At 32.0% G+C, this 15,429-nt stretch overlaps 2 protein-coding genes across 4 annotated transcripts; one reads left to right on the top strand and one right to left on the bottom strand.

The window, feature by feature from the left end:
• Positions 1-2,037: 2,037 nt before the first annotated feature.
• On the bottom strand, positions 2,038-9,736 carry LOC114179897 (RING/U-box superfamily protein). Its single transcript, XM_028066387.2, has 15 exons — positions 9,549-9,736; positions 8,434-8,584; positions 7,420-7,517; positions 6,739-6,800; positions 6,555-6,646; positions 6,341-6,464; positions 5,246-5,332; positions 4,719-4,809; positions 4,243-4,350; positions 3,970-4,070; positions 3,377-3,442; positions 3,195-3,282; positions 2,825-2,885; positions 2,607-2,670; positions 2,038-2,325 (listed from the first exon to the last, which is right to left on the bottom strand). Exons 1-15 carry the CDS (start codon positions 9,616-9,618, stop codon positions 2,194-2,196), a joined length of 1,395 nt encoding a protein of 464 aa, XP_027922188.1. The 5' UTR covers positions 9,619-9,736; the 3' UTR covers positions 2,038-2,193.
• A 1,334-nt stretch (positions 9,737-11,070) lies between these two features.
• On the top strand, positions 11,071-15,218 carry LOC114179898 (protein DYAD-like). Of its 3 annotated transcripts, none has more exons than XM_028066388.2 (8): positions 11,071-11,210; positions 12,680-13,028; positions 13,103-13,486; positions 13,575-13,632; positions 13,710-13,793; positions 14,070-14,365; positions 14,496-14,613; positions 14,692-15,218. In XM_028066388.2, the coding sequence occupies exons 2-8, from the start codon at positions 12,745-12,747 to the stop codon at positions 14,785-14,787; spliced, it is 1,320 nt and encodes a 439-aa protein (XP_027922189.1). In that variant the 5' UTR covers positions 11,071-11,210; positions 12,680-12,744; the 3' UTR covers positions 14,788-15,218. The 3 variants fall into 3 exon arrangements, with proteins under 3 accessions (XP_027922189.1, XP_027922190.1, XP_027922193.1); XM_028066389.2 differs by having other exon boundaries at positions 11,089-11,255; XM_028066392.2 differs by lacking the exon at positions 11,071-11,210 and having other exon boundaries at positions 12,734-12,868; positions 12,957-13,028.
• The last annotated feature ends 211 nt before the right edge of the window (positions 15,219-15,429 follow it).

Here is a 15,429-nt window from a genome sequence, read left to right as displayed (position 1 = left end):
TTATCTTGTCATATCATCATATTGTTATCATTATATCATCATATCATCATATCATATATCGTCTTATCGTTATATTGTCATATTGTTCTATTGTTATATCGTCATATCATATATCATCATATCTTCATATTGTCATATCGTTATATTATCATATTGTTATATCGTTATATCGACATATCGTCATATCATCATATCGTTATATTGGCATATTATCATCATATCGTTATATCGTGTTATTGTTATATTACCGTATCATATTGTTGTATCGTCATGTTGTCCTATTTATAAAATTATACAATTATACAATTATACAATTTTAAAATTATAATTTATAAAATTTTAGAGTAATAAAATAATAAAATTACATGTGACGACAACTAAGCACGTTGACAAGACAAAATAATAAACAATGATGGATCTAAGACTCTAAGTCTTTGGAGACAAATAGAAATTAGTTGGGTCTCAATCAAACACCCTTTTAAAGTAGAAGTAAATAATTAACGGGAGCAAAATATTTTTTTTTTCATATATTTGGTAACAATTTTAATAAATCAAGGAATCTTTGTCCATGCTCCAACTACTCTACATGTAAGTCCCCACCAATTAACAACCACGTCACCGAATTAGCAAAATAAGTCAAATGCGAAAATTCAATTGAAAAAATTAAATTTATTAAGTACTTAATATACTATCAAAATTTATTAGGGAATCAATTAAAAATTCTCAAATTTATATAATTAAACATGGATGAAATAGATAAATTTATAAATGGTTATCAAATATATATAATTAATTCATTAAATTTATAATAATTCCTTGAAATATCACCTTAGCCCTTTAATTCTAATAATTGTTATATTATTTCTATAATGTTTTTTTGTTTACATCACATCATTTGTAATATTATCTAAAAAAAAAATATTTACTCACACGAGTAAATAATAGTGACTATATAAGTATTTTTTTTTCTAATGTACCAAATATCAACATTGAATTTTACAACCATCTTATCTTAAAATTGTGTATAACTTTTTTCTCGTGGGATTTTTTATATTATTAAATAGGATATAAGATTTCTGAATATTTTATTTACCTTTTATTTTTATGGTATATCTCATTTTAATATATTCACTAACTTTCAGTACATTTTAAAAGAGATTTTATTAATTTGACTTTTGTTTTTGAAATGCTAATTCAATTTTAGTTACGAAATTAAAATATAAAAAAATTAACAATTGATGTTTTAATTCATAAACATAATGTTCATAAAAATAAAAATATTTATCCATACCAACTTAAAATAATGACTAGAAACTATACTTATTGGTAAGAAAATTATATATTAAACTTGAAGTTAATGTAATTATATGGGACTCATGTTTTTTTATGTTGCTGCATTGTATGGAGTTTGCTTCTTCTGAAGTGATATTTTCTAATTCAATTTCAGAATAATATTGTGGAAATTATGTTTCAATATTATCATATTTATAGACTATTAAAACTATTGAGATAACTATGAAAAAATTGTTAAATATATATTTCATTTTTAAATTATTATAGAAAATTGTGTTTCTTAAATGAAATTATAAAGTATACTGTCCAGCATAAGTTAAGTATTCTTCCGACGATATGTAAAAATTATATTATAGTTTACTTTTGTTTGTCATGTAGAAAAAACACTTTAAATACTTATAATTAAAATTACTTTATGCCTAATTTAATTTGTGAAATACATATATATCCCCTTCTAGACTACTAAACTTACCCTGTATCTGTAAATAAAGAAAAAATAAAATAAAACTATATAGTAAAACCAATAAATAACTCAGATTTAATCGGATATAGCATTGACCATTCTTCATCCTTCAAAATTTTCCTAGTCAATTTTCTGTTCTATAGGAGCATATAATTTATTTAAATTTTTTTAAAGCAATGATGGGTGTCATGAAAATAAAATTTATGATGACCAACAACAAAGAATATAGCATTATAAAAAAAAAAAAAAAAAAAAACTTATAGTCTACAGTTTCTGCAATATAGAACCAACTTGCTAGATAATCAGCACTTTTTAAATTTTGAACTGCTTTGAATCCAACAAAAGGAAAAGTCTAACTGACACAACACATAGTATTGTTGAAAAGGGGAAGAACAAGAAAACAGTTGGAACTAGAAAGAAAAATGGTGACATTATAGTCAAACGTTTGAGCCTCTGGTTGGACGGCACACATGATTCCTCTTACGAGCATGCTCTTCACTACGGTGCTGTGTTCGACAAGCATATCCATACCAGCAATCTTGTCTTGCTGATGCATCTGGTGGAAGAAGCTTTTCGTAACATACACAAAAACAGTAAAACTTGGTCAACTTTGCACACCAGTTTCATAGTATATATAGAACAAAAAAAAACTTACGAGTTATTTTCTGTTTGTTCAGATTTAATAGATGGAATTTTCATAAGCACAACATAGATTATCCAAGGGAAAAATTTTATTTATTCATCAGGTCAGCCATTTTTTTTTCACCAAATATTAGTAACAAGTGAAAATTTATCACTAAAGAGTACACAGATCATGATTAGCATAATGCTTTGGGTTGAAAGTACTTACATATTTGGGTATAGAGACGCGAAACCAGTAAAGGAGAAATGACACCAACTTGTGATGACAGTCACTGCATGATTACATTAAAGCATTATGAATATGAAAATAATGTGATGACATTCTGACTTAATTCCACACTTTATTATAGTCACTTTTTATATCAAACTAGCTCAAGGTGTTAATAACTTCAAATATATGGATAGAAATTTCAGGACAAAGCTTACCGGCACACAAAAGTTCGAGCAGTAATCATCTCAGCATGATTTAGCATCATTCGCGATCTATCTGCCAAGAGAAAAAAGGAGACACGGTGTAAGTCAAAATGTGTTGACATTGTCACTGTACATCACATCAATTTACAACAACAAATAAATTTTCATGAGAAACCTTAGGGCCTGTTTTTTATTCTTTTCATTTTCAGTAGTACAGTCCTCTTGCTGCAGTTATTCAGCATTGCATTGAACCTTAACATTTTGTAAATATAACTAAAACATATCCACTCTGAGAAATGCTTCGGAAACAAGGAAACAAGGGACATTTAACGAGGAATGCTTCTTATTAACTATTTCATGGATGGTAAATTTATCACTTTACCGATTTCTCTGTTGTCCAGCTTTTGTATCCACTCTGATATCACATCCGGCAATGTCCTTCCCATTTGTCTAATGCAACTATCAGTTATCTAAAACACCACAAACCAAAATATCATCATAACAGATGCAAGTTCAAAAAACAGACCAAAAGCAATAAAAATAAAGGGATCAGAAAGCACATACCTTCTGTTCATGGAGATTCTTTTCATGTGTCAACAATGGAATGCTCGAAATAGGGTGTTCTGAGATCTGAAAAAAAGGGACAAAGATCGTGGCTAAAGTGACCTTTATACCATATCCACTACCTTTAATTCACAAGGCATAAAACAACCAAGAAAGGAAATATTGTTTTGCGCAGTTAACTTGATGATGGAAATTGATAAAAATATCCAGCATGTAATGGCACCACAATAATTACACAAAAACAAGAGATCTTTCTAGAATGAAACTGTTAGGCAGGGAAGTAATGAGAGGGTTTGAAAAGTGTATTATAGGAAGAAATTTAAAAAAGTAGTTAAATTGTACAAAGTCTGTATATTATAATCTTGTGGGTGTTCAGACAATAAGAGTTTTAATTGTTGCAACAGGGAATTCCCTGTGTGAAAGGAATAGATTTCCTTTGTAAGGTGATGTTTGTGTTCAGAGTTGACAATTGCAGAAATAATACAGAAAAAGGGTCTTGTTTTTTTTTTTGCTCTATCTTGTTCTTTAATCTATGAGGCAAGTAATAGAAACATTCGTTAAAATTAACAACTGTGATGAACAATAATCCATACAGGCCTAAATGTATCCTGGGAGCAAACAGGGTAAGAGCCATTCCCAGTTACTCCTAGAGCATGCCAGTAAGCCCCACAGAATGGCCTATCACATCCTGAACCTGTGGAAAGAAAAACATGAATTATCTGACATTATCAATGAATAACCTACAAGGTGTCACACTATTACAAGCTGCACAAAAATACTTTTAACCCAAATCAAAAAGCTATTCATATAAAAACAAAATCATAAATTTGACAATGTCATTGACTAAATTAAACACGATAACTTACAATACTGAGGAATGCCAAAACCAGTACGGGAAGGCATCATTCCTCCACATGCTTGACATTGGAGATGAACAGTGTCATGTTTGCAACCAAAGTCACCAACTTCAGTAACTAAAAATAATAAGTAAAGAATTCAATGAGTATGATGAGAACATGAAATAAAGAAAAAAGTCACAATTTTGTTTACACAAACAAAAAAACTTCAAATCTATTTCAAGTATACGGACAAGGCACAACCATATCTAATTAAACATATAAGCTCAATAATCGTTTTCAAAGAGACGATAAAAATATCTTTCATGCAGGTCAGCTCAGGCTACATTACAAACACTGATATTCATATGAACAGCATAACTTATAGTTGAACACCCTGAATAATAAGCACAGCAAACAAAGGAGACTCTGGAGGAAACGTTTTGCTACATAGATTGCATTGTACAAGAGACATTATTCCAGATCTAATGCTGTATTGTTATTACCACACTGTGGGCACTGATGATATGTGCCATCACTTTGATCATCCAGTGGTGTGTAAGCCCTCTTTCGATTCTTCTTTCCAGATCCAATGACCTAATAGTAAAAATAAACAACAAAAAAGTAAAGAATAAGCCCACAATATCTAAAACCAGAACCATGATACAAAATCATAAAATCCTAAAAATAAAGGTATTTAAAAACTGTTCTATTTATTAGTTAAGAATGTTTTTATGTATTCCCATATCATATATTTATTATATATCAAACCTCCTCTATTTATTTTATTGAATTATGTTTTCTCAATGAAAAATAAAAAAACATGTGTTGTCTCAGAAATATTTCAGCTCATTGTCTCGTATTTCCTATAGTTTAACATACAAATTTACCAATACCTAAATCATTTTGATACAAATAATCATTAAGATAACTTCACGTGTGTGTGTATCAATTTTTAGTAAGGTTGGACAAGATCGGCCTAATACAGCAAAGGAAGGTAAAATTTGATCGCTCAAAGGATCATCTTACTCACAAGGTTTGATCGTACTAATGCATAAGAGTCCAAAAGTGAAATTTCGTCCTCTGGGCGTCTCAGTGAAGAATCAGCCCTCAGCATATCCTAAAAAAAAATATGTATATTAGAAAATAGAAAAGTACTAAGTGACAACAAAAATTTATTACATTAGATGGATCAACTAAAGGTAAAAGGAAAAGAAAATTAATAAATCACAAGGCACAACAACATATTGAAAATAGAACTATCCTATCTACGGCCTAGAGTTCATGAAAATAATGGGCAAAATATGTCAGCTTCAATGAATGCAGACAAATATTAATTATCATGTCCTGATGCTATCCTTCACTAATAAATGATGTCAACATTTGGGTAGATTAGTTCGAGTTTTAACAAGAATGTGTCATTAGTGACGAGCATATATAAAGTATTCAAAAGTGTGTGACCTAGAGCATTAAGAAAAGTCAATAGATAAAACTTAAGTTTAATAATATATCGAATCAGAACTGATGAACACATTTTACTCGGAACAAGTGACCCTTCCTCCATCATGGGCCCACAGGTTAATAGATGGGAAGTTATTGCACATGCAAAGCTTTAGAGTTTCTATTTGCCAAGGCAAAAGAAATAAAACAGATTTATAATAAAGACAAATCAACAGATGGAGCTTTTAGAGATCAAAATATATCATGTCAAACCCGGTAAACATAATTTAAGAGCTGAGGGGCTATTGAACCCAAAAGATCTGGACTTGTAATTAAATAAAATTGGAACATCATGGCAGAGAAAGAATTACACATGTTTCATTGTTCCATTCTTCCATCTCCCCACCAACAACAACAATAAAAAGTTGCCTGATTAATATTTTGTTTGTAAAGCTGTTAACAAATACTAGCATGAGAGCTTTAGAAAACCATAATTTTGGACATGTCCTTTTCCTAGAAATTGTGCATGAGAATAAGGCTTAAACTTTGGTTTATGCATCAAACTATCCTCTCATCTATGCCCAACGTCATCTTTTGTAACTACCATAAGCAGATAAGCACACTCCGATTCAGTAATAAACACATCTGACTCCCTCCTCCACACAGAATAATTTGGCATTAAACTTACCTCAGCAATTGTACGCAAAAAGTGATTTTTTCCAACAAAGAGAACTACTGCTCTGCATTGAGGACAAAGTACAGCTGAATGTCTTTCATTTGATCTCCTTAACCACTCTGAGAAGCAACCATTGCTGTAGGGCCACATAGCAACTCAAGCAAAAGTCAAAGAACTGAAACAGAACTACAATACTAAGAAAAGGATGGAGAAATGGTATCCATACCAAAAATTATGAAGGCATGGTGCTACAGTAACAACATCATGCCATATGTTTAAGCAGATGCTACACTTTGCGTGATCAGCATCTACACATATCTGGAAAAGAAACACAGCCAGTCATCAATATTACTAAAGATAAAACATTATTAAAGACATTAAGGAGGCAGAGAATATTAGACAATGCCAACCTTTAGCTGCCTCTGGGAGCCATCTGGGCTGGACATTATATGAAATTTGTAGCTTACAAATCCTAATGCAATGAAGAGAGAAATGGAGAATTAAAGCAATTAATAACCATCTTATAATTTTTAAAAAACAGTATCAAAAACTTAATAATTAGCAGACAGATTTTGTTCTGTCCAACACTCTAAATTAAAAATCTTTACTAATTATTCAAAAGACCCAAAAATCATCTTAAATTATAATTAATTATATGGTAGCATAATACTATTGAGACAGGTAATTCCCACTCACGGCTCATAATGTGGGTAAAACTGATACAAATTACTGTGCTAGAGTTTTTGGCCACATCACTGTCCAAGTTAATTGATGCACAATCAATCACCCATTTTCCACCCTTAGGCCATCCATTATCTTAGTAATTTAGCATGCTGAATAATAAATATTACCACTTTTGTCAAACCAAGTTTGAATCACATTAAAGAGAACACTATAACCTGCCGCTCACTACAAAGAAAACTTGGATAACAACTTTGCTTGAAACAAATGAATGGATTGACAGTAGCACAATGGCAACGCTACTTTATGGAACTACAACAGATAGACAACACAATTTTACAATTTGTAAAACATAAATGTTGTTAGTAATAGAAATTGTTACGCTGGCATAAATATTAAAAGAATCTGACCTTCCCTATCAGGACCTGGGATAATTTGGCTTCCATCCTTAATGACAATGGTGTCATCACTGTGTATCACAGCCCCATCAACAAGAATTGCATCTTGACTACAGCAGGAATACATGATACACCCAAAACCAAATTAATTAAAATAAAAGGAGTAAAATACTCAAAGGAAAGGAGATAACACCCTTCTTGAAGAGATAAATAAACATTTAATAGTTCAAATGAGGTTGGAGGTTGTAAGAACATCATTATGATTAATTACAAGTAAATTGGTATTGATTCATGATCATGAAGCAGAAAAATGTTATGGGATTTCAAACCTAGCAAAGCAGAGAACTGATTCTAATAATACAGTTGTTCCTCTGATTTTAATGGAATTCAAATGTGAGTTGAAATCCTATATTGTTTAGAAATGGGCAAGCTAAGAAATATATAAATAAGAAAGACCTCCAGACCTATTATCCTAAAATTTTGGGTTGACTGTAGTGTCTTGTTCACTTATGTAGCTGGTTCTTGATCCACATTAGTGAATATCTCCCAGGTGTTTCTCCCCTTGGATTTCTTAGCAGTAGTATCATAGTTGATGGTTAGTCCTAGTGACCAATTCAGACAAATACAATGGATTTGGTGTTGGACCCACATTTGCAGATGATCCCTTTTGAATCCAAAAAGTGTGCCATTGCGGTGAACAGAAGTGTAAGTAATGGACAAGTAACTTGAGGGAGAGTTTACAGTATGGAAGGAACTCACTAGAAGGAGGGTTTGCTAGAGTTCAAGTGTAAGTGAGACTCATACATTGTGCAGTAAAGGACAGGTTAAATATGTTGGTTCATGAAAGTGGTGTCATGTTTTCCGGTATGTTGGTTCATGATCTATTGATAAAGATCTTCCTAGTGTTTCTCCCCCTTGGATTACCAACATTCTTCTCAAACTAACAAAGGACTGATATTTATAATGGATAATAGGGAACATGATTTACTCAAATACATACAAGTTGTTAACTAGTCAAGATTTTACCTCTTGTTCTCCAATGTGGCCGAACATAGGTCAGGATTCCTTACTATTTTGCACCAGCTATGTGTGTCACTAGAAGTAGCTGATGTCTCTGAAGTTATTACTTTTTCATCTGACCTTATCTCCACATCTGAATATCTCTCATCTGATGAAACTATAAAAAGGAAATAGTTTGATTAAAATAAGAAACGTAAGGAGGTTTAAAACTTCACACTTTATTTGCCTCTTCAATTGTTTATATCTAGGAGTCAATTTGGCATCCCCTTAAAATGTGGGATGAAAAAAATCAGATGTGTTTTTCATTCAAATTTCCAAATAAAGTTCATACAGATACATGCGTTTTAGGTGGTTTACTTTTAGGGGAACAAAAAATGATACTAACAGTTAAAATAACTATCCTTGTAAAAAGCATTCAAATGACATTCTCAGCAACCCCTTGAAATGTATAAACCCAATAGAACAGCGAGCTACCACTAGCATCTCCATTCATTGCCACCCACTTCAAAACAATAGGCACACAAATCCAACTCTTTTTTCTATCCAACCCTACAAGTTCTTGTCATTGCGAAAACAGCACCACCTTTCAAATTAGATTAAAATTACCATACATCCACTCTCTATATCTCTCATTTTCGCCTCATTTTCTTCCTACTTTTCTCATTATTTCCGATCACATCATCCAGCATTTTTTATCTTCTCCTTTCTTTCTTTTCTTGCGTATCTCTCTCTTCTTTCTGCCATGCACCCCAATAACGGGATGCACGTTTAACAACTTCCTTTAAATTCTTCAAAGCCCCAAGACATCCACAACTACCAATTGTTACAGCCTGGGTACGATTAATCAGTAAGAGGAACTATGCAGTAACCTACCATGAAATGGGGGCTTCGACATTTCACAAAAATGTGAACTTGGTCATCAAACCAATCAAAAAAATTTAGCCTTTTCATGCTCAGACTTCAGAATCCACTTAAATTCGAATACATACAGTGATATCCCAATTAGGTGGGGAGGGGGAGAAATGGAAAGCACCAAGTTTGAAACTTTGGTTGGTATCTATAAAATGTGAGTGCGACTGTGAATAACAGGAATGAAATTGAAGATAAGAAATTATTATTACCAAGTTTGGCCCAAATTTCATCTAAGTTATTGGCTGAAGTTGAAGACGAGCATTCTCCCCTTTCCTCCATTGATCACAAGAAAGGCCTCAAGAATAGCCTCTTTGGTCGGTGAAGTGGAGAGTACAAAGGTTCAAGTTCAAACTTTAAAGGTTTTGTTGGTATTGATAGGTTCAAAAGCTTGCATGAACATATCAACATGCTTGGTATTAATTTTTTTTTTGTTTTTGTTTTTTATATCAATAATTTTTTATATTTTATTTTTAGTCTTTAATAAAATGATTTTTAATTTTATTTTTTTGTGGTATATCGACATTTTTTAAGTCGTGAATTATTCATTAAATAATCATATCATTAAACAAATGATATTTGTATGTTTTAAAAATTATTTCATTAAGGAAAAAAAATAAAAGTAACTTATGCGATAGAAAAAATGTCAATGTCATTCACCTCGGTCAAAAGAATTGTATTACCTAACTTTTTTTTTTTCTTTATATCTTTCCTTATTTAACATAAAAAGACTTAATTAGTGATACTTTTATAATATTAAGTTTGATTTCTATTTTTTAAATAGTGTAAATTGCGTTCTAACTATTAAAAAATTGTCTTAATTAGATTCAAGCAAATTATGAATGTCGTTAATTGCGTGTTATTAGTTTTTGTTTTTTTTTTAAATTTTTTAAAATTTGTTTTAAATATTTTTGTGGATATCTAACTCAGAACCACTAACTATAACTTTTTCCTAACCTAATTTGCTACGACCTATCTCCTCAACCTTATACACTTGGGACTTTTGAAAACCAATGCAACAATCTTTCAAAACCTCTAATCCTATGGGTACAACAAATAACATAAACTATATAAATCAACTTGAATTTGTTTAATTTGGAAACGAAAATAGTCCGGTATAAATTTCAAATATTAAAATTTGGGTTGGGCTGAATTGGTCTTGTTAGACTCGAATCCAGCCTAATTTAGTTATGTCTAATCTTATATGATACACAATTTATTTAAAGATGTTAATAAATAAAAAAATTAACTTAAAAATATAAGTTTTGTCGAAGATCAAAATGGAAAAAATGTTTAACACAAAAAGGTATGAAAAATTGATGGGAAAAAACTAAAAGAAATACATATTGTAATCTATAACTATTGAAATGTCACTTAAAAAATAAACAATCACTTAATAAATTTCAATAATTAGTAAAATTTCGAAATATAAATTTTATTATATATAGATTAACATGCGAGTATAAAATATATTTACACTCGTTATTCATATATATTTGTTTATAATATTGTACCAATTTTTTTTTGATATATATATATATATATATATTTCAAATTTTTAAATACATATATTTCATGTAAATGTTTATATTTTCTATAAATAAATAAAATCGGAATGAGAGATGAGAGAGGTGTTGAGAGAAGCATGGCTTGCATGTGGTAGTTATTTATTATTTATTTAAATAATATTATTATGATTATTATTAAGATTATGATGACACATGTTAATAAGTAGAGAGTTTTGTGGGTTTTGGCGGTTAGGGTTTAAAAAAGTGAGAAAAGAAAGGTTTGAGGCCATGTCGTTCGTTAGTTAGCTTCACAGCTCGCTGGCTTGGTTTCTTGGTACTCTGTCCGCCTCTCACACTCTTGCCATTGTAAAACTCTTTGCCCTTCCTCTCGTCCCATCTTCGTTCATTAAGGTTTCGTTGTTTTGCACTCTTAATCGGTGATTCGTCCTCATTCTATTTGATTATTACATTGTGCTTAGCTTGACCTTTGCTTCCAGTGGTTTCTATCCACAGCTATTTGCTTTTATTCAATCAACCAAACTTCTTTTTTACCTACAAATTAATTGTTGTGGACTGTGGTTGTTTTTTGTTCTGTATTTTACTGTTTGATTTTATTGCTGAAAATATTCAATGTTTGATTACCATGTTCTTTTTGAGTATGCAATGCAATATTATATATTCTTCATTTTTGTTTCCACATCATTGTGCTAGACTGTTCATGGCTTATCATAGAAGTTAAAGGCATTTAGGTATGGTTCAAATTTTTACTAATTTTGTCATTCTTTTTGATCAAGATCATCTCTAGGGGAATGGGGTACACTGGATACAAAGTAAGACGTAATTGAGATGAAGTTGCTCGTGTTCAAGAGCGTAGTATCTGTGATGATGGATAGAAAATGATTAATGAAGGGATAATAGGATTGATGAAATAGTGTTGTTTACTATCATGCACTGTAACCATGGAGGGAGTTTGTTATAGCAACTTACACAGGATAGCTGTTCAGACACCAAGCAGTTATTTTGGATAAATTGACTGGGGCATTTCTCTTAATTTTACTGGCTATTTATATAAAGATGGATACATAATTCAGACAAAGTTGGTGTAGTTTGATAAACTGAACTCATGTAATTATGGACACGGTTTACATTTCTGTTAATTTTAGTGGCCATCTTATAAAAGGGAAGAGTTAATTCAGACAAAGTTGTTTTAGTTGGAGAAATTGAGCTCATGCCATTGATTTACTAGGCTAATCTATTTGCAAGGCAAAATAATCCATAAAAGTATGCTGATGACTACTTGCAGTATTATTCTGTTCCAACAACCTTGAACCCATGTGTTTGCATTAGAATCGAGACATTGAATAACTTGCACAGGATAGCTATTCAGACACCAAGCAGTTATTTTGGATAAGTTGACTGGGGTATAAACAATGATAATTCTGTAATACATATTCTGATATCTATGTACTTCCATAGTTACCAAGCTGAGTTTGCTTTGTTGTTGAACCTTAGGACTCTGAATTTTAACAGGGATGGACATCTTTTTTCGACTTCATCAAAGTTTATCCCTGAATTTAATTGTATTGCCATCCTGCATTTCCTTTTCTGCTTCATACTAAATAGTACCAAAATTCGTATTCTATAATTGTAATATTTTGGCTTCCTGTATGTACACTGTTGGTTATAAAATGACACATCTAGGTAAGCGCCAAGCATTTTGGTTCCACTTGATTCTTTCTCTGAACTTTTAAATGGTAATGCTAGTACAAATATTGGATTCTTAATTTCTGGGATTATTTATGTGAAAGAATTGCTTTTAATGTTTTGTAATGCAGGAATGCAGCTGATTGAGTTTACGGAAGCTGTGAGGGACCGATAGAGTTTAACAGAGAGCTGCACGATGGGTCATTTGGGTGTTTCTCACCGAGTCATGTTCATTGCTCATCATGAGGAAAATGGAAGCAAACTTTCTTCCAGTATTCCTACGGTGGAGGAATCAAATGATAAAGAAAATATCACGAAAGGTGAACCTATCTTCATGCCAAAATTTAAAAAAAGAAAACGCCTTAGCCTAAATCGTCTAAGAGAGATTAAAGCGGATATGTGTGCCAGTACAAGGGAAAGTAGCAGCGTCATGCCTGAAACAAAGAAGAGTGAAAACAGAGATAGGTGGTCAACTAAGAGGTAAATAATTTATGATATCCTTTCTGTTTACACTCTTTAAAAATATATTAAGACTAGACCGTAATGTAATGTAGGTATACGTTGGCTGAGCAAAGCATGTGGGAGGTCTTAAAAGGTGAAGGTGCAACGTTTGAAAGTCCAATTACCCGACCTGCATTAAGAATGGCCGTCCGTAAACACATCGGTGATACTGGACTATTAGACCACTTACTGAAGCACATTGATGGTAGATTGGCACCTGGAGGCACTGAGCGGTTCCGACGGCGTTTCAACACCAAAGGAATCATGGAGTATTGGTCCGAGAGTGCTAATTTGGATGAAATTCGCCAGGAGACTGGAATGCAAGACCCTTATCGGATACAACCGTCTAAATTAAGGGCAGGAAGTGTTCCTATGCAGAATATGGATTCTGTTGATGAACTGAAAATGCTCAAAATAGAAATGGCCCAGATGAAGAGGTATTGAACTTGGAAACTCAAATTTCATAAATAATTCTGTATGATTACTGTTAAATGTTCGATTTTAAGATGTTAGTTTGCATAGCAGGGACATGCAGGAGCTCATTGCAAAAAAGAAAGAAAAAAGGGAAAGGTGTTTGATGGAGGTAAATAAGTTCATAATTCAGTGGTCTGTTCTCTCAAATAGAACTTTATGAACTTTTATTTCGTTATCTCTTGACAGGAGACACAGAAAAGTTTTGTGAATTGGAAAGCCATGACTGAGAAGCGTGTAACTGAGATTTTTACTTTTTTGAAGGGTGTGCAGGTATCTAAGCAGCTTATTTCCACACTTCCCACTATTTTAGATTATAGGTCTTGTTTGGCAGTGTCTTTTTTTGAAGAAAAGGTTCACTTCCTTAAATAAAATATACATTTAAGAGATTTCTAAAGATAGTAGCTTCTGAAAGTGAGCTATATAGGTAAGCGCTTTTTATGTCTTAAAACAAACTAGGCCTTAATGGGATTCAGTTTATGTTGAATGAAGACATATTCATGTATAAGCGCTTTTTATATGATTTACTGTAGCTTTACATACTGACAGGGTATTAATGAAGACATGTTGATTTGGAAAACTAAAGTTGAGCAACAGCTAATGGAAATAGACAATAAATTGAGTGATGTGCGACCATTGAGAGAACTCACCACTTCAAATTATCTTCCGGTAAGCTGGGAGGATTGGCTAGAAAGCACCAACCTAGACATTGTTCATGGAAACGAATTTTCACCATGGTTTGGGAATCCTGAGCTGCTTGATGTTCCACAAGAGATTGTACTTCAAGAGCCGAACTCTACCCTACCAATTCAGCTGCAAAGTGAAGAACAGACTAACATGAAGAGGTATTATAATTAAAATTATATTCTTTAAAGCCATTCCATGCATCCTTCCACGGAAACAAATGACAAAGGGGGGAAAATGTTGGTTTTCTTCTTTCAGTGGTTCCCTTATTTTACCAACTTTTGATTACAGCAATTTGCATGATTTGGTGCCAAAGAAGCTCGGTGAAGATCAACCTAATGTGATCCCTGATTCTTCTGTGGCTGTTAATTCTAAGTCAGACCTTGACAATTCGTTGATATTGTATAAGGTGATGTTGATAGTGTTACTATTTTCTCAATTTTTATAATTTCAGTTTAATATTTATTTTATAATATTTATCTCGCAGGAAATGTTCTTGGAATTATTTACATGGAGGGATAAAATGGACCAGCAGTTATTGGAAATATCAAATACTGTATATGGCATGCTGACAACCGAATAGACGGTACATGAAATCAAAGTATGGAGCCTAATTTGAGGATTCTAATTTTTAACCATTTTCTTTTGTTACTCTCAGAGTGTAGGGTTTAGATACTGTACAGCTTTAACAGTCTAATGGTGAAGTATAATCCTTTTTCCCACCACAAATAGAAGCTTCACACCTACAGTAAGCTGCAAATTGTTGATACTTTCCCCTGGCCTTTCACAGTACAGTCAATCAGTTTATTCACGCTTCAAAGTTCACTACTAGGTCTTTATCGGTAGGACTGTTATTTCAAATGACAGTTTTTTTAGTTTTGTTAAGTAAATTAAGCTCCTCTCGGTAGCTCTTCTGGTAGGCTTTAATTTAACTTTTTTTGACTCGAGTACCCATGAAAACATGTACTAAACCTTATTTGAGGATAAATTGCTATATGTAGGATTTCTGCAGTATAGTTCATCTGATATGCTGGATTATATAATTATATAACCAATTCTCCCTTTTGTTTTTTCCGTAACAATTCTGCTGTTTGTTAGTAACTTAGTTGGACACATTGTAGCTGGTGGTAATTAATGGCTTACAATCATTTTGTTAAAATCAAACAAATAATATATGAACCACCAGTGTAAGTTTTTAGATAGTGTTGTTCAATAACAAATTAAC

Source organism: Vigna unguiculata, chromosome 3 (assembly GCF_037176805.1).
Source record: "Vigna unguiculata cultivar grain cowpea cultivar isolate G323 ecotype 2 chromosome 3, ASM3717680v1, whole genome shotgun sequence".
NCBI classification, from domain to species: domain Eukaryota; kingdom Viridiplantae; phylum Streptophyta; class Magnoliopsida; order Fabales; family Fabaceae; genus Vigna; species Vigna unguiculata.
Note: the sequence above shows the minus strand (reverse complement) of the source record. Positions and strands in the feature narration are given on the sequence as shown.